General features: G+C 39.2%; 1 protein-coding gene across 2 annotated transcripts; it reads right to left on the reverse strand.

Moving 5' to 3' along the window:
* Positions 1-2,634: 2,634 nt before the first annotated feature.
* On the reverse strand, positions 2,635-8,168 carry mul1b (mitochondrial E3 ubiquitin protein ligase 1b). 2 transcript variants are annotated; one of them, XM_040038142.1, is made up of 5 exons: positions 8,048-8,168; positions 6,292-6,437; positions 6,116-6,203; positions 5,900-6,020; positions 2,635-4,417 (listed from the first exon to the last, which is right to left on the reverse strand). In XM_040038142.1, exons 2-5 carry the CDS (start codon positions 6,409-6,411, stop codon positions 3,688-3,690), a joined length of 1,059 nt encoding a protein of 352 aa, XP_039894076.1. In that variant the 5' UTR covers positions 6,412-6,437; positions 8,048-8,168; the 3' UTR covers positions 2,635-3,687. The 2 variants fall into 2 exon arrangements, with proteins under 2 accessions (XP_039894076.1, XP_039894077.1); XM_040038143.1 differs by lacking the exon at positions 8,048-8,168 and adding an exon at positions 7,769-7,962.
* Between the last annotated feature and the right edge of the window lie 11,926 nt (positions 8,169-20,094).

Below are 20,094 nucleotides of genomic sequence, written 5' to 3' on the forward strand. Positions count from 1 at the left end.
CTGGCTGCTGAATACTAATCTAATGATAATGCCAAAGCTCCAATCTAATGTTAAATAATACATTTGAGGTTTCATGGCATCAAGTGGGAGGACAAAATTAGATTTTTTTCCCTTTCTGTGAATAATACAGATAAATTTGAAAACAAAGGGCATTTTTATGTGCTCAAATTGCTGTAAGATGGCTTCCTCTGGAGGCACATATGAATCCCTGCTGGTCTGAAATTGAACCAGTGCACAAGCATTTTCTCCTACTTCTGATCTAACATTTTGATTTTCAGTTTCACTGACTAAAATTGAATACAGTCATGCATTTGTCAGCGAAATGATAGTTTCATACCTTTACCTGGCCTCAAGATGAAACCTTTTGGAGCTCTAAAATGAAACAGCCAAATGAATAAAGGCACGATTCATCTGGTATAAGGAGGCAAACAGAATCCTACAAACTGCAGCTGGATTTGCACTATTCAGAAAATAACTATAATTCAGCTTTAGCAGTCACATTTTTATGCCTATTCATGCCCTTTAATTCCAAGATCTGAATCACTGGTTTCCCCTCACAGGCCAATACCTCCCTCTCCTGGCAGAAATCTCCACCTCCCATAGACAGCTGACTAATAACAAAAGTGAAAAACCCTTTTGCTTTTGCTCCTTTTGTATTTAACGAGGTTTCAGCTGCAAACAGTCAGCAAGTTGATTTCAGCTCCGGTGGTCGGTGGCTATTATGTTTTCACATGTTGTCCCTGCACTGTTCTCAAGCTGCCACTCTCTGTACTGTGGCTGAATGCACTAAAGCCCGAGCACCCGCTGCACGCCTCTTTATTAGCAGTCATCCAGAGGAAAGCAAAGAAAGAACACGACAGGGTCAGCTTGATCGCAGTCTTCAGAACAAGGACAGAAAGTTGTACAATTATCCCCCCCGTCACCCACCTTCCTCTCTGCGGTGTGAATCACAGCCTTTGGTCTGCCTCCTCCGCACAGATCACAACCTGGAATGAACTGCCAGACCTTACCAGTGCTAAAACAATACGACTTTAAAAGCGTCCTGCTATGCTTTTCCTCATCTACTGTCATAAATGTGCTGTTACACCAATGGGTGCTGGTATTAAACATGAGATCAATGCATGTGCGACAGATCCCAGCGAGCTAAAAGCTCAGCCAACTGCTCTTAATGCTCAGCCTCAAACTGTTTTTTCTACTCCTGTCTCTCTATGGAGTCCCAAAAAGCTTTTCAAAGAAAAATATTTGATTGTCACTGGAAACTGTGCGACTCTTCTTCGAATAGTACCCCCCTACCCCAAACTGCTCTCGAATGACAGTGTGAAGTTGTACCACACTTTATCTGGCGCCGTTTGCACTGGACCTAGTTTATTTTTAGTTTCTGCAACAAAACGTTTTAATAGCTGTACTTGTCTTTAGACTTGCATGTTTCTCAAGTTTGCACAGTAACATCTACTATCACTACATCTCATACGCTTCGAGTCACACGCATAGTTTGTTTAAAGGTTCAGTATGCTGGATTTATAAATACTACTTTTTGTCATATTTGCTCAAACCGTTGCTATGTTCCAATAGTATGAATACAATGGAGATCACCTCATATGACACCTCTTGAATACCATTTGCAAGGATCAACCATGCCTGAATGAAAACAACCAATTAGAGCGGCACCTCCAACACACTATCAATAACTACTTGTGCCCATGCAGAGCAGCGCCCCCATGTTCAGCATATGGTCTCACTCAATCTAGTGCAGTTTCTGTGGGAGAAGGAGAAGTTTCAGAAATTCATAGGCTGAAAAACAACAGGCAGCAGTAATGAAGTCTCTGCAAACAGCTTGTAGGTGTTTATCACCACCTTCTGGCAGTAGTACTATATTATCTTCTACCAGGCACCCATAAAAACAAGGGAAACAAGGGAAATACATAAAGTTTTACTGATTTTAATATTAGATAAGCCTATCCCAGCTGCCTTAGGGCGAGAGGAAGGGTACACTCTGGAGAGGTTGCAGGGCTAACACACAGACAAAGACAACCAGTCGCACTCACGTTCACACCTATGGGCAATTTAGAGTTTCCAATTAACCTTTACCCACTAACTGCATGTCTTTGGACTGTGGGAGGAAGCCGGAGTACCCAGAGAGAACCAGACCTTCTTGCTGTGAGGCAACAGTGCTAACCACCGTGCTGCCCAAAATTACACCGTGATGTAATTTAATATTTTAATAGCCAAAAAATCTCGCTTACAAGCCAATTGTAAGCAAGATGGCTTAAAGACACTGTAAAAACCTTATACATGAACTAAAACTATCAACAGAATTCACAGAAGCTTTGACTTTATGTCCACAACATGTTTGTTTTGTTTGGAACAGATAAGTGAAACTTTCCTAGTTATACAGGCAATTGGGATTAGGAATTGGTGGGAAAGAAAGGTTAAACAGCAGCATCCACTATTAAAACACTGCCCTCTGGGTGGTCAAAGTTTTCTTTAAACCTTTAGATGCTAATGACAAAAAGTATCTTTATAAAAGACGACAGCTTTAAATGTGGAGGAGCTAAATCAGCTTGTTTCCGACAGTGAAGAAACTGAGCAGCTGCACCAAGGTCCAGTATGAGATAAATAATTTCGACCATTGAATTATGTAAAGCTACTTTAATAGAGCCAAAGAATAAACACAGAGCTAGAAATGACCACAACACATTCCCTTAAAAAAATGCTAGCAGGAAAACAAAACAAATTAAGATAAGCAAAATGAGCCCGTTTCCCAAAAGCACCTCAAGGCCAAGCTTATTGGATTATCCACATCAATAACAAAAAAAAAGTTTCCCAAATGCAAAATAACTTACAGACATTCTTAGAGATACTCAAACATTGAAGTGTGCCTTCTGCTCTGGCTGTGAAAGGCTGCAGAAGGGCCTGGGAGGGGTTTTAACTGCAGCTTTTATTGCTTATGCTAATTTCTAAGCCCTGTGATGATCTTTCAGAGACACAGATGAAAAGCAGCTATATTTTGTACGACGCCCATTTTCTCTTTGTAGCAAATTAATGTAATAACATGATACAGAATCAAACCGTAACCGGCGATTGACACTTTTAATTTGACTTTTCTGACTAATAAAACACTTTTTTGTTTTGTTGAGTGTCACGTACTTGCACGAATGACAGGAAGATGTTGATAATAAGTGCTAAAATGCATATATTTATAGAAGTGCTGTGACTTAATCTTAACTAATTTCCTAAGGGTGTTGGTGTAATTTGGCAACAAGCAGAGAAAGCCGTTGACAACTGCACTTGAAGCTGTGTTTTCTCACTGAACAATCACAAATGTTTCTACAACATTCAAGCTTTTTAACTGATAACTCCATTTTTATCCGCCTCAGAAAATGCTTTCAGAGACTTAGATTATCAGGAAGCAGGGCCAAGATCTGTGAGAGTGTGAGCACACAAACACCTCATTTTCACTCTGAACATGACAGGAGGAAAATCCATTTTCTCAATCAAGATGAATTTCCAGTTTTCAATTCTGATTTGAACATTTGATTGGAGCTGTAAATGCACTATTATTCAGCACAGAGATTTGCCGCAGGAAAAGCAGAAACAAGTGCCTGTTTTAAGCCTGAAAAGGCAGTTTTTGAAAGATAATCTTCAAGGTATACAATGGCTGCAACAGGCTGAGAGGACTCTAGCACATTAGCTGTTGTAAAGAGGCACCACCCTGTCTATAGATGCCCTGCAAATGGGGCATTTCTTTGGCTCTGGCAGGGCCTCGTAGCACTGGCTGCAGGTACACACATGACCACACTCTAGAAACACGCAGGAGCGATCCCGGCTCAGGCAGACAGTGCAGCTGGTGGGGGATATGCTGCTTTCCTCTATGTTAAGTTCACGCAAACGCTTCCTCTGTTGTTCCTTGAACTCCTCAAGTATGCTTCTCTCCTTCTTGCTCTGTCTGCGATGCATGTATTGCTTCCACAGGATGTAGAGGAGCGTGGAACAGGCAGCCATGCCGAACACAATCGCCAGAATCCTCCAGAGTCTAACGCTGGTCCCCTGCTTCCGCAAGAGAGACTCGTAGTCCAGCCGAGTGAGGAAATAACAGAAGCCCTGTTTGGGTGGTTGGAGCTTAATCAGGTTGTTATCCAGGACCAGCTCTCCGACTCCTGTGATGCTGTCACCCACACGCAGCATCTCCTCGGTTTCGTGGATGCCTTTTGGTCGCTCCCCGCTGATGAAGTGACCAATAACACTGGACAAGGATTGGACTGTGGGGTGGAAGTTCTCGTAGGTGGTCTCCAGATCCAACTCCGCTGCATCTAACGGGCGTATAACTCGGACTGTGGAAGCGATATCGTCATCATGTGACCCGAGGGCAAAGGGAACTGTGTTAATGCGCTGATGGATGATTTTCTCTGTGCTGTTCCTGTGTGGAAACATTACATTACATTGATTTATAATTACTATCCATGCATCAGAAAACAGCAACAGTCCAAAGCTCAGCTTATAAAGACAAACAACCATATTTTGGGCTTTTTTTTATTTATTATTAGCTCTTTATTTAAGCTCTAGTGTATTTTAAATAGTTTCTTTGCATGACAATAATAATCTCAGATTATTCGGTGATTTTCTTATAATCAAATTATGTAAAACTGCCATATAAACATTTTTCAAAGCTTTTAAAAGAATCATTTAAAAAGATATTTTTAAGAGTTTCAAGTGCGAATGACTTTTTAAGTCATCTTTTCTCGGTCTTGTTTTTCCCGACGTGTACGGTAGATTTAATAAGGAGGATATAGGTCAGTAATGGACAGTCATTGCTTTTGCCTCAGCCTGTCAGTCACTGCTACATAATCTGAGGACCTCATGCGTTCTTTGCACACCGCCTTTGTAATATGCAATGACCTAATGAACTTGAGGCAATTTTGGGAGATTCAAGCTGGTATTTTTTTCCACAGTTACTGAAAATATTCAATTACTTCGGCTGAAGAGCATGCACGCCCAACACTTGTTTTAATGCACTGCACTTTTACCCCTTGCACAGAGTCCGGTATGCTTTGGACAAGAGATATCTGAGTGTGAAGGCAAAACTGGATTTTACTAGTCGATCAACACTCCTGCCCTCACCTGTGACCATGACATGTGGGTAGAGACTGAAAGAATAAGAAGATCGTGAGAATAAGAATAAGAAGGAGAAAAGCTTTCTCCGCTCTGACTCTCTTAGAGACAGGGGAAAAGAGTAGAGCTGCAACTCATCCTCAATGAAAAGAGCCAGTTTGAGGTGGTTTGGGCATCTGACTAGGACGCTTTCTAAGTGAGACATTTCAGGCAAGTCCAACTGCGAGGAGACCGAAAGGCAGACCAGGACATGGTTGAGAGATTATGTCTCTCAGATAGCCTTGAAAGGGCATCTCTGCTTAGACTGCCACCCATTCGACTCAGTTAAGTAGCAGAAAATGGATGCTGGGACTCACTAAACAGTTGGCAGCAGTTTTTCTTTTCCCTGAATATTTGGTCATGCCTGTGAAAAAAAGTTATTAGAGAAGAAGGTGACTTCAGCATGAAATACGCTCAATTTAGTTACCAGAGTATTTGGCTCTTGAGTTGTTTAGCAGGCTGCTGTCTGCGTCAGCATTACCATCTGCTCTCCCTCTAACTACAACACTGACACAACTGTTTTTCCCAACGGCGAAACGTCAGCACGTAATCCTGTTCTCCGTCTACGTTTATGAATGAATTTGATAACTGCATGCCATCATTAAACCAAAAATCACTTAGCATAAATAGTTCCCTGTTTTTTAAATTAAAAAACAGATGTTTAGTGTGGAAAACAGAAAATGTTATTTATTTCAGCTGAATAACAAAACATTCAGACTGTCTGTAAAAAAACATTTATTTAACCTCTTACCATATGTGAGTGGTGCGGTTCCACACCATCTTCTCCTCCTTCAGCGTCAGCCTCTCAATGACACCTTTGCAGTTATCGACAAACTGGCTGTTTAGTGTTTCCTTCACAGATCTCACCACACCTGCAGTGTGCAATAAATAAGTGTCAATTATTTTTCAGGACTCCCAATAAAAATAAAAGTTACTTTATTTAGGTTTTCCGCACGGCTCAGCAAACCTTCTATGACGGCATACGGGATACATCTTCCAGGAGTTTCAGACAGGATGGTTTTCAAATCTTGGTCAAGGGAGACTTTCTTTGCTTCCTGTAGAATAAAAATAAATATATACTAAAAATGTAAGGAATTTTCACCCTGCATATGATAAACAGAGAAATGCAGAAATATGTCTGACCTTTAATCTGGCAACTATTGTAGCTCTGCTTCTGTAAATGGAATAGAAGAATGCGGTCAGAGCCGAGCTTGTGGCTAAAACCACAATCTGTGCCGTTGAGGGCTTCCCACTGGAGTCCATCCTGAAATCTACAGCATTGAAGGTCGCTGTGAGAGAGGAGATGAACACATCAGGAAGTTATCATTCATGTCAGTCCAATAGGCCACAACTGTCAGAGTTTGTCCTACAAAGCACTTTCCTGGAACTCACTAAAAGACACTTTAGCCACGGAAAAATGATCAGCATTGTAATATTTTTAAGCACACTGAAGATGAAAAGAAAATGCATAGATTTCTGTTGAATAAAGCAACAGACTCTTTGCTTTTACTTTCCACAGTCCGATCAACCACAAATGTTGGAAACTGTCCACTTACACAGCCACTACAAAGTGCAATTTCCATTTTCTGCACTTAGACTCCACAATATGGACACCCTACAAATAGTTTTGACTGTGCAGCAGTTCAAACTACCAATAAACCACATTTACTATGAGATTACAAAGAGCAGGAAATCCTCACAACTCAAAATTTTAAAGGAATTTTCCGCCAATCAATCTCAAAGGTCTTGTTTGTTCTACCAAAAATCTAAACATATTAAGTTTATACTCATTTTAAATATATATTTAAAAAATAAACATAAAATATATGACTTGGGAGTTCAGTCCTGAGCTACACACGTGGTGGAGACTGTCATGTCCTGTGGGGCATGGCAGCTGCTCTGTGGGAGAGAAGGCAACTCTGCTGAGGGTGGTGGAAGCTGCACAGAGGATGGTTGGATGCTGCCTTGCCGCCGCCACCACTACAGACATCTACACCAGCAGACTCAGTAAGACTGCTGAACTCTAGTGGTCCCAGCCAAAGGTAACACCACTTGTGTCTTTGAACTATACACTTTTTGTTTTTATTTATACTAAAGAACACTGTCAAATTGTTTTAGGGTGCTTGCTTCTGTTTCTTTTCTCTCATTCTTGTTGGCTTTTAACCAGGACCTGAGCGAAAAAAATCATTTCACCTCATGTGAGTATGTGTTGCAATGACAATAAAAATCCGTAAATATATGCAGACTTTCGCCACTGCTGTTGCTAAAAATCTACCGAAACAGGAACGTCAGAGCAAAGGTTGCGTGGCATCTCGTTACAATTTAGAGCAAATTTCAAATAGGATCATCTCACAAATAAGGCACATTGAAACTACCCATAATTGAATGCGTATAGATAAATACTTTTGAAAAAGTCACGTCTGCAGCTCCCTAATGTTTTGCTTTTCTCCTTTTCATATCTAAATGGACTGGAAACCGCTCACAGCTTAAACGGTAAATATATAGTTTATGGTTACTCCAGTCTGGACACTAAAATAGCCCCCATTAACTAACACGACAAGCAAGTTAGCTTCAGCAAACACAACATTACTCAGTGCTAACAATTAAATCATCAGCTTACATGGTAATATCAGTCTTTGTCAGTAAATATCCTTTCGTTTAAAGCGAAGTCGTTAGCTGGAGTGTTGACTAAAGTTATCATTTCCTTCACTTCCTTAACTGACATTACTAGCTAGCTTAGCTAAATTAGCAGTTTGCTAGCTATGCCTTGACTGGAAATGAAAGGACGGCTGAGACATTTGTTTGAAATAAGCTGCAGCCGTCACATAAGGAGACAACTAAAAGCAGCTTTAACGGACTGTCCAGCCACACATTTACACTCGATTTCCTGTCAACAAACCTGAAACATCAGCAGAGTCTCCACAGCTAAGCCAACACCAACACCGAGAAAGACACCGACGTGCACTTTGCCTCCCCACCAGTAGATGGCAGTGTGGCAGCGTACATCTATTCGTGAACTTGACGGCCATACCAGCTCCTATCCAAGGTTAAATAAAACTAAAGGAAAAACTAGAAGGAAAAAAACAAAACAAAAATAAAACAAACAAAAACATTTTAGATACCTAAATAAAAAAACAACAACAAACAGACGTTGCAACTCGACAACAACAAACTGAAATTATATTAAATGCTTACAAAACTAGATAATATAAAAATTGTACATGCTTTAGTCTTTATCAGTGTAGCCAAATCTGTCAAGCATCAGGAGGCTTTGGTGTATTTCTTTAGTGAGACTGGAATGTTTATATGACATTAAAAGCATCTCATCTATATCTGAATCTGACTTCTTCCACATTATAGTCATAAAAATGCTCAAAATTACACTTAAATTGGACTAATTTAATAATAAAAACTAACATGAAATGCGCATAATCACTCTGGAAATTAACAGAAACTAAAGTGAACTGAAAATAAAAAAGAAAAAAAAAATCATCTACTCAAGAGGTTAATTGAAACAAAAAGCCAAGGTTAAACTCAAGAGCTAAAATGTCAATAGACATAATTCTATGCAAATGAAACATTAAAACCAATCAGAACAAACAAACAAACAAAAAAAAAGAGAGCAACAGAAAAAGCGCATCTATAAAAAACGTGTTTTAATAAGTGAAGTTAATATGAAAGCCTTATCTCCAACAGCAGATTTTCCCATAGCTGGGGCAGAAGCAGGGTCACCTTTAGATTTAAGCCCCAGAGAAGCCCCACTTGAGATTCAGGATTTCTGCTTTAGAAGTGATCAGTGAAATTTTGGGCAAAAAAATTCTAAAACAAACAGAGATCCAGTGGAAGGAAGCCACGATTTGGGTGTTTGAAAACCCAGTAAGAAGCTGAGCTGCTGAATTCTATTTGAGGTGAGATCGAGAGCCACTTTTCCTCAGTGCCATAAAGAGGGAGTTGCAGTAGTCAGACCTAAACAAAACAAGTATGTCAGCAACTGTTATGTTTTTACTAGACATTGTGTTTACCTTAGCTAAGGCACTGAGACCTATTTTTCCAGCAACAAAGTGCAGCTTTGATTCCCCCCCCCTTTTTTTTTTGTATAGGGACAAGCAGCACTGATGGCACTGATGCCATCAGATAGCCACGGGTCTTTAAAATGCATTAAAATCTGCAACAAACTAGAGACAAACAAGCATAGACTACATACATACAAACATAATGACAGCTTTGGGCGTGCCAGTCATGCAAATTCTAAACATTAAAATGAATGTTAGTTACACATCCTCTCATTATATCTCCTTTAGGCCTGCCGCTGATCTGATTTCTTTTTTAATGTTCCTGGTGTTGTTCTGCTCGTGTCTTTTAATTCTCCTGCTGCACCATGAACATTCTAGTGCTGCTGCAGAGGACATAAAGTCAGTGCTACAGTTAAAAAAAAAGATATATATTCCAGTCCATAAAGATGTGAAGGTGTACCCAAAAGCCTCCTGGAGGGTAGGAGGGCTTCCTCGCCCTGGGGTGACCCTCTCTGCCTGCAGTTTATCCAAGGCTGCATACAAATTGTGTTTTCTCGGCTAGCATTAATGGCACTCTTTAACCATGACTTTGGGTCATCTTATAAATCATTTCAGTATACACTCATGCACACACTTACATTTGGATAAAACAAACAAAACAAAAACAGAGACAGTGGCTGTCAGACAAAATTAAGTCCAGTGTGAGTCAGTAGATTTATAACAGTAAGTCCAGTAGAATGGGTACGTCTTTTGTTTTGATGGATTTCTCCTTAAGAACCATATTTCAACTAAATGACCAAATTATCTTTTGTTGTATATTGCCTCTTTGCACTTTCCCATTGCATCATGTGCTTGGTGTATTTCTTGTGTGTTGTGGTTTCAGCTGGCACAGTTTGTAGCAGGAGGCTCTTTAGCCTGAAAAGCCATGCCCTGCTTACTCAAGCTGAATCTATCAGATAAAGAGAAGAGCTTTGATGAGGCAAAAATCACTGGAATTAGGTGCAATACTGAAACTTAGTGCATTGGGTGTATTGAATACATTTATACATTTTCAGATCTTTTTTTTTTTGGCTACTCTGTATATCTCTAATCATTTCTGAGTCTTTGTTTTTAGACCAGGTCAACCAGCTGTCAAAACCACCCCGTACAGCAATCCATTAAAATGGTGGTACTGCACAGTGTTGGAGTGAATTGCCTGAAAAAACATCAGCCAGTTTCACTCAATAAAAGTGCTGCTATCAGAGCAAGCAGAGCTTTGGATTTAAAAAAAAGGCTGTTTTCACACGTTTGATGCTGCTGGTTGAAACAGCATTTTAAAAGAATTTGGGTCATGCTGGGTTGAATAAAGTGGAAATCCTATAAAAACAGTGAAACTGCAGAAAAGCAGTTGATTTTGTAAACACGGTATCAGAGTTCTTTAAAGGCGTTTTTTTTAAACTACTTTTATGATGTCTACCTAAAGTCATCTCAAATATAAAACTATGAAGCAATGATAAAAAGTTGCAAGATAAAATCCCTGCTGGTATTTTGTCCTTTTTAGATACTGGGGTTTGTTTCTTATGGATCTGATGTCACTCAGAGCTCTGTCCACTCAGTAAATGCACATCTAGTGTTTACTCCTGTTTCTTTTCACTGTCTCTCCTTGCCTTTGGGATGTTTTACGACTTCTTCATTTGTGGGAGAAATAAGAAGAAATGGATGTAGCCACCACGATGTCACCTTTTGGCTAATTATTTGTTTTTTTTAATAATACAGAGAAAACCCAGAGAAAGCAATCAAAAGACCCCCCCAGGAGCAAGTAATTGGTGACAGTGGAAAGGAAAAACTCCCTTTTAATAGGAAGGAATCTCCAGCAGCCATCTGCTACAACTGGTTGGGGGTGAGAGAAAGAAGACAGAACCAAAGACACTGTGAAAGATTGCCAGAGCTTAATAATGTTTACTGAAATCATAGAAAGGGAATGTTGGTATATTTTTTTCATGAACTTTGCAACAACCGGCCTTCCTCTTTGCAACCAGAGGAGTCACCACCTGCTGGCTTCATTTTTTAGATCTGAAAGCTACATTTATCTTTCATACAGTCTTTCATCTTATAGAAATAAGCAACCCAAACTCCTGGGCTGTTTCTTTCCTCTGTTCAGTTACTAAGAACTCATCCTCCACACTCCAACATGAAAGATAGCTTTCTTCTTCATCCTTTTACAATGTATTTATCTATTTATGTTTAGTGAAACAAAGGTCTGCATTTCCAATTTCATTCTGCAACTTTGTAAGTCCGAACTAAAAATCTGTCTTCTGCCTTCAAATAATGTATAATTCTTATTCATATGATCAGTTCCTGTTATCTTGCACTCAGCTCATTTCACATCAGTAATTATTTGCCAGACACACCGCACAGAAATGCTCATTGTAATTATTCAGATGGGCTGTTTAAAACGTAATGAATGAAGGAAAGCAGCAGGTGCAACAGCCTTTAATGGTGCATTTCTTTTTACTCGTCTAATCTTTACATTCACTAACTGCATTTACTTCTTGAAATGTCCCTGAAATGCACTTCATCCTTTTAGCGTCCCTTTTAAAATCTTAAAAATTCAGCAAAGTGAAAGCAAAATCTGTCACAGAAAACTCCCGTGGCTGAATCAGTCTGACATAATCAACCTGACATCTGAATGATCAGCCTTCACAAAGTCAGGGAGCTTTGCTTCTCTCGGGAAAAGTTACAGCCTTATTTTCAACCTCAACAAAAGAGCAGGGATGTCCTGGGGGAGTTCTTTTCAACATTAGTCACCTTATTTTGTGGAGAGAATCTACCTTTCTATTACCCCCCTCTGCCCATGTATGACTACCTCATTTTGTTTGTGTCAGTCACAGAAAGACTTCCGTTCAAATGTCAGCCTGACACATTCACATTAATTTCAAACAGACAGAAATAGAGATAGCAGATGGAGGCAGCAGCTTTATAGGAGGAGTACTAGAGGCGAGAAGAACATTGTATGTGTCCTCTTGATGCTGCACCGCTGAAAGGACGACATTTGGAATTTGCTGCGACTGATTCAGAGAAGCCTGGCATTTTGCCTGCCTGTGCAAAATCCACAACACCCTTCCTTTTCACTGTTACACAGCAGGCACATTCATTTATTGTAATACTCTTTCAAACTTACAGTAACTTACAGGTGCTGAAATTACAATATACAACTGCAGAAGTAACCACTCGACCTTTGAAATGTCCAAATACTCACATGTGGTTGGAGGAGTGTCTCACTAAATTAAAGACAATATCAGTTAGAAGTCTTTTTCTTTTTACTCTTCAGTAAAGTGCCTTCATTGACAAAAAATATTTGGTGTTAATAAGCTAATCAAAAATTAGCAAACAATCAAAAGATTTGAAGAATTTAAATGTAAAACATGTTTGGAGTACTAACTGCTTTTACTTCTGCACATGCATACAGGCTGCTTATTCATCCACTGAAAAGCATATTATTTGAGGAAAAACACTGAAATGAGCCGGCGTTCTGCAGCCGGAGGACTGCTTTGAGCATTACTCAAGAGGAGCACAGGATGTATAATGAATGTAGCTGGCAATGACTTTATTGTGGTGTCTCACATATTCTGCCCTTGAAAGCATGAAAAGGTTTTAGCTGCAACATGCAATGAAACACTAGTATTCCTGATACTGCTGAATATACTGGTATGCATAATGTGCAGTTATCATAGTGCGAATATGAGATGAAGGAAAATGCAACATCCAAAATGTGGTTTAAAAATAAATGAACATTTCAGGAAAATGCTGCATGTTTATGTCCATATTACAGCTAACATGAAGATCAATAGTAATCTTACGCACTCACGGGACACTTTATTAGGTAAAACTGCATTTTAATGCAAATGCATCAGGCATGTAGGCATGGTTTAAACAACCTGATGAAGTTCAAATTGAGCATCAGAGGGAGGACAAAGGTTTAAATAACTTTGAATGTGGCACGGGTGTGTTGCATGTTTAACAGGCAGGCGTTAGCTGATGCAGACACTGAAGGAGACAGAACTAAGTTTCAAACAAAAAGCGAGCCTTTTATTGTGGCCAATAACATAAGAATAAAAATAAAGCGAACGGTAAAACTAAACTAAAACCTAAACTGGGAGAACTATGATAACAGACCAGGAACATATGAAAAACTAAAACATGGAACATGACCTGAGCAGAATCATGACATACATGAAACTTAACGGAGGAAACACAAACAACCCGACAAAGACTGAATGACAACACACAGACTGAATACACACAGGAGGTGATCAGGGGAAGTGGAAATACAGTGGAAACAGCTGAAACAAATGAACATAATGACACCTCAGGGGAAGAGTAAAACTAAGCACGCTGAACATGGAAACACCAGACTTTCAAAATAAAACAGGAAACATTGAGAGACTTAGACATGGCACACAAGCTTGACAACATGAAGCACGCAAACAAGGAACACATGACATATTGACAGAGAAGACAAGAAACTACAAATGAATCAGGAATGATAGAAGGAACAAAACTAGAATGAAACACAACCAAACCCTAAGCACTGAGCATATATTCAATATAAGAAATCAAAAAATACAAAATGAACTCAAAATGCTGGGTCACAGCAGAAACTCAAATAACCACTTGTTACAACCAAACTATGAAGCATCTCTGTTGCCTCTCATGTGTTCCGTGTCTTTAGTCTCTGTTTTTGTGTTTTGTTACTTCCTGTTTTTATTGTTGTCGTCTGGTGTCTTTAGTTTACTTCCATCTGAGTCATTATGTTAAGTATCCTCAGCTGTGTTCCCACCTGCTACTTTCCCCCTCATTATCTGAGGTGTTGTGTCTACACATATTATTACGTGTAAACACAACACTGGTTAGGCACATTTTATGATTGAATGATTCACAGGACAGTGCTAAGTGGATGAGACGAATAAATGAAAAACATTCCTCTAAAAATGGACAAAAATGAGTAAAAAAGCAGCCAATGCCAAAGAAAATCTTTGAAAGAGTCTCAGAAAGTCTGTTGCTCAAGACCACTTTAAAAAACTTACAAGAAAGTCTAGCTCAGAGGAACAAATATTAAAGTAATGAGGGATGGTTCAAGACTTTTGCCCAGTGTTGGGTATAGCAGAAATGAAAGACATACATTATAGGTCCCCTTTAAAAAGCATATGAACAGATATCAGACTCCTCATATGTCTCATTATTTATTTATTTTCTTGTGCTAAGAATCCACATCCAGATACTTAAAATAATTCTAATTAACATGCATTAATTAGCCCTTGCTTCTAATGTCTTGGCTAATTGCCTCATTATTTTTTGCCTTATTTTTTCACTGACCTTTAAAACAACCGCTTACTGCAGCACAGCACTCTTCCACTTCTATAGTGCAGGATTAAACGAGGGGGAGTTGACCTGCATGTCTCCTGTGACTGTCCCCTTCTACTGAGCAAGGACGGGAATGAGCCTCCTTTCTATAATGTCCTGCACGTTCCCTCTTCATTAAACTATGATTCACTTGAACTGAATTACGTATTCAGCCAAAGCTAGAGAATCTATAGTATGGAAATTAGGTGATATTGATTTTCATCCCTTGAGGCTTTTACTTCCTGTTTTTGTAAACAAAGAAAAGGCTTCAGCTCTACCAAACGTTCTGTAATGCTACTTTGTCATTTTTTGTCAGACTAATTTTTGATTGGCCGTGGGTGTGTTATTGATAGCGGCAGTCTGATGCGTGAAAAACACAGCAGCCTTTCTGTCACTATTCCCTCTCGCGCTTTCTTTAAGCTACGGCGGCCTGCATTGCTGTCGCCCTCACGTACAACCATAAATCAGCCATGTAAGAGCTGGGCCCCTCTCTGCCAGGCCCTGCACATTGATTACACTGCACTGGGTAAGTGTAGCGTGATGAAGAGAGAGCCCAATTCAATTAGGCTGCCTTGCTAGACAGAAATACGTAGAATATGTTGGCCTGGATAAAAGAATGTCTTCTGTCGAAACTGAGGATAAGGAAAAAGAATGTCAGAGGCGAGGCAGGGATGTCGCTTAGGGAAAGTAATTGGTTTGCTACGATAACCTTCTGCACCCTGGATTGCTTGTGAGTTGATAACTGATGCACATTTTCAAGGGTAGAAGAGAAAGTGATATGATGATGATAAAAGATTTGTTTTTTATTTCCTGCAACTAACAGCGAATAAACACATTTTAATCAACCTTAGGTCAAAGTCTGCTTGCAAATCTTCTGAGTTTGTCGATCCCAGTTTGAACAGATTTCAAGAAGATACATTGTAACTTCTTAAGTGAACCCAGCTTTTTTCCTCTTGTACCACCAAGGTGATATTTGTGATTTTGAGAGCAGTGTAAAAAACACTGCTAGATGAATCATACAATGAAAATTGGCACAAACATTCATTTACCGCTTCGGATTAACTAAAAAGGAAAAGATAAATTATAAATCATTTTTATTAATTCAAGTTTTTTCCAAAACTTGCAACCAAATAACTGTTTAGCCATGACCAAAGTATCAAAAACTTCAGTTCCTCAAACTGCTGCTTGAGCTTGGCTCCAAAAGGAAGTCATTTCCCACAGGCCCCCAAGTTAATAGCATATTTACAACATGGTGCAAAAGCTGTTTTTACTTCTTTAGATGGTTTGCCCTTTTATAAAAGCTGAGTGTGTTAAATCCTTATAACTCATCCACCTGGATACTGGAGTTAGGGACATGGAAGGACCGATTGACAGGTGTCCAGATAAGGCAGCTCCATACAGTGAGCGTCTGCTGGCCCATCCAACTATCCCTCCATTTTCTTCTGCTTATCAAATTCAGGGTAGCATAGGGGACTGGGGCCTGGAGTTTTTCTAAGTTAAATTCTAGCCTTTTATTAGTACATTACAGGACAGCTCATTTGTATTACAGAACTGGACCTCTCAACCATGATTATTTAGAGCACGTTTAATGCAGTTAGTAAAACAAGACTTCTTTTGTGTTTAATTGTACAAACAGTCCATCCTCCAGTTTTGGTAAGCAATAAAAAATGATTTTGGGACTTTTTAGCTTTCAGGGTGATAGAGGCATAAAGACAGGAAAGCTGGAGAAAGACATGCAGCAAATGTATTAAGGCAGGTTTGAACTTGGGTCTCTGGATTAGCCTTACAGTATATGGATCACCTGCTCTACCCGGGGAACTAAACCAGCACCCTCAGTAAGTATTGTTTGTATTGTGTTTGAACTAATTAGCAGTCCTTGCACTTGCACCGTGTTAACCATGCTGGTTAGCATTAACTGATCAGTTCATTTTGTTCCACCCTGACACTATGAAGGTTAAAGGCTCATGTTAGACTGATTTTTTGTCATAACACAGTTACTTTGCATTATCCAGTAAGTATAATATTAAGTGTATTATTTTATATATTGTATCTATTTTGGACACATCTACTATTTGTTACATTGCCACATAGGTTTTAGCAAATGTTTTACTTTTATTTGCCTGGGCAAATAAAAGTGCATGAAAAGTTCACAGGAAACAGTTCAGCAGTTCTAAAACTAAAAGTCCAATATAAGTTCTAAAAGTCCAATATTAAACTTGAATGCAGACAGATATTTAAAAAATGCACCACACTCTGTCTGAGAGCAGTTCATACATTAACCAAAATAAGAGCAATGGGTGAAAAAAAGAGAAAAGTTGTTGCAGTTTCACTAAAAGCTGAAGGACTGAAACATATGCCACATGATAAAGAGACTAAACACGTATTACACTAATTGCACTTAAGTGCATTCTTGTATGGGATGATAACTCACGCAAGTCAATACTTAATACACAAATCCATTTCTTTAAAATCATGATGGATCTTTTCAGTTTAGTACATCAGCATCTGAGAGGTGATTTATGGGACCAAAGATGCTTGGATATGGCCTCTCAATCAGACTGTCTTTGGTACCTCAAGGAGCTAATTCTGGATCAGATCCAGTCTTCATTCACTAAATGTCCAACATCTCTTAATCATTTGACCCACTGTGGTGTCTCCTACGTGGTGACTGCTCAAGCATTTCTAAGCCCATTAACTCAGTTTCAACAATCCCAAGTCTTCCCTTTCAGTAAGCATTCAGAGACAGCTTGGATGCACTTAATTTTGCTCTTGTAGTTATAATAAGAGGGATTTATGTGTGTTATAACGCCTCTAAAGCTGTTCAATCTGTTTCTCCCCGCGTGCTTTTTTTAATTCACTGCACACACGACGGGTGGAAAGAGGGACATTTATTTCCCAGTGTTGCCACAGTAACAATTCTCTAAGCTAAGAACTTCATCCACCATGTACACGTGACAGCTCAGTCCATTCTGCCCAGCACAGCTTGCTGGCAGACACATATGATACTTATTTTGATTCACTGAAGCAGAGTCATCCAGCCAGTAAACAGATGTCTGGACACAATGTGGTGATGTCGGACAGATGTTCATGCATTTTCATCTTAGCCGTGTCCACAGAACAGAGCTGAAACCTGGAAGTGTTGTTTACATACTACTAATGTGCAGAACACAATACATTTACATTTATAAGAGACATGTTTTTGACAACATAATAAAGGACAATAAATGCATCTACCAAAAGGTTGATTCTCTTCATTTTATACCTTATCATTGCTTCACTGATGCTGCATTCAGATTATTAATAACCTTTGTTCAGGGTTTATTTGTATGTGTGGAGCAACTAGCACTTATTCACCTCCTCTTAACAAAAGCTAGACTTGCTGTTCTCACCAATGGAAATACACTCACTGGCCACTTCATTACTTACACCTTGAGAGTACTGGGTTGGACCCCGGTTTTGCCTTCAGGACTGCCTCAGTCCTTTGTGCCACAGATTCACAGTGCTGGAAATATTTCTCAGAGATTTTGATCTATATTTACATGACAGCATCACACAGTTGCTGCGGATTTGTTGCTGTACATCAAAGACGAGTCACTTGTTTCACCAGATCACAAAGATGCTCTATTGTATTGAGACCCGGTGACTGTGGAGGCCACTTGAGTACAATGAGCTCACTGTGATGTTAAAAAACACAGTTGTAGATGATTTGAGCTTTGTGACGTGGTGTGCAAAGAAAGTACCCCCACATCACTGCACCACCATCACCAACCTGACTGTTGATGCAAGGCAGGATGGACACCATTTCTGACTACACCAGCAACTGGAATTGAGACTAATTAGACCAACATTTTTCCAATCTTTTATTGTCAAAATTTTGGTGAGCCATGCAAATTGTGATGTCAGTTTCCTGTTTTTAGCTGACTTCTCCTCACGGATTATTTTTTTCTCTTTTTAAGACTTAAAGTTACTTAAATCACCTGTATTCCCCATTCAGTGATGACATCAACGGGTTTACAGCCTGATACCTGAATAGTTTGACAGCTCTTGGGGGATTTATTTTAAAACTTACCTGTTTTTGCAATTTTTAAAATTACCTCTGCTAATTTGAGTCACTGCACAGTCCTTTCTAACCTTTTGTGGTATTTGTGCCTTTTGGAACACTTTGATAAAATTATGTATTATGGTGTGCACTGTAGTACAGCCTGTCCAAGAAGTTTGTCCTTGCAATGCAATATATTAATTATTTATATACAGTTATTAATAAACAGTCTGTGGTCATACATGGAGCTTTAGCTCATGTTTACTTGGTTTACATGGTTACTTTTGTATCTTAGCATGCTACCAATTCTTAATTAGCACTAAACAGCTGTGGTCAGTGAGAATATCTTTTTTTGGTGTTATACTGGCCCAAATATTTTCAACAAGTAGAAATGTGACTTGATGAGGATGATGGTAAAAAGAAATTCCAGGGATTATCAGAGTCATTTGGATTCATCATCAGGGATCATGGCCAATCCATCTGGTTCCACAAAATAAGTTACATTTAGTCCTGGGATAGAAAAGGTCAGGTTAATGGGGTTAATCCTTGAAAGTCTGCACCGATTTTCAGTCACTGCTGAAATTTTTTTTCCAGCAAACCGTCCGGTGGGTGTTACCAACCATCGAGTCTTTCTGCTAAAGTGGATGAAAGGTGAACACTGACCTGGAGTCTGAAAGTGGTAGTGTTGACCCTTTTCAACATTTTTAACATCTATAAAACAAAGGCTATATTCAGAATATGGACTGCTCTTATCTCACTGCTGACAAAATGTTTCTATTGATCCTTAAAAGTGTGTAGATATAATTTGTGAAATAAGAACGAACTACTAAATGTATTAAGCAGGCATCCATTAAAGCATGACATACAGACATTTTCAGTTACAAAAATAATGGGATTCTGTATTTCAAAAGCATAATTTAGTGCTTATCAGCTGTTTTGGAGTTTTGGAAACTTGCTCTGTCTTTGAAAATGTTTTTAATTATGCAGTAATATCACTCAAACAGAATTTTTAAGTCCAATCCTAATTAGCCTCACTATTATATCTCAGATATCTTTGCATAATATACAGTGAGCGACTCAGCTGTGGAAGGAAAATTCTGCTAGTTTATGTCTGAAGTGAACTGCTGGTGTAAACAAACCTTTGACAGGATTAAATGGCCTTACAAATTTATCTAGTCTTAAAAGAGGGGTTAGAATCATTCCAGAAATAAGGGGTCTTCACTGTGCAACACTTGCAACATCGATCCAAAACACTTGCATCCTCAAGCTGTTAATAGGATAAGATAATTCCGCTGATCCTGCTTAAACAAATCACACTTAACAAGTGACTTTTACAACTCATTTAATAAGTAGTTACCTAAGAGGGAATACTTGTTTTTCTCATGTTTACAAGAAACATAGAGTGATAGCTCAGTGCAAAGCTGGACGGATAAATAGTGCTTTGGGACTGAGCCATTTGGAAACAAAACAATAAAGCAGGGAGGGGGTTGAGAGTGCCCGAGTGCCGGGCTA

The sequence above is a fragment of the Simochromis diagramma genome, unplaced genomic scaffold, assembly GCF_900408965.1.
Source record: "Simochromis diagramma unplaced genomic scaffold, fSimDia1.1 OVJJ01000061.1, whole genome shotgun sequence".
Taxonomy (NCBI): Eukaryota; Metazoa; Chordata; class Actinopteri; order Cichliformes; family Cichlidae; genus Simochromis; species Simochromis diagramma.

Bases quoted from the DNA above. Each gene is read 5' to 3' on its own strand.
- mul1b (XM_040038142.1), bottom strand. From the start codon at position 6,411: ATGGACTCCAGTGGGAAGCCCTCAACGGCACAGATTGTGGTTTTAGCC. The intron at 6,204-6,291 runs GTCAGACATATT...TTTATTCTACAG, and splicing joins CAATAGTTGCCAGATTAAAG to GAAGCAAAGAAAGTCTCCCT. The intron at 4,418-5,899 runs GTAAGAGGTTAA...GTTTCCACACAG, and splicing joins AACCGCACCACTCACATATG to GAACAGCACAGAGAAAATCA.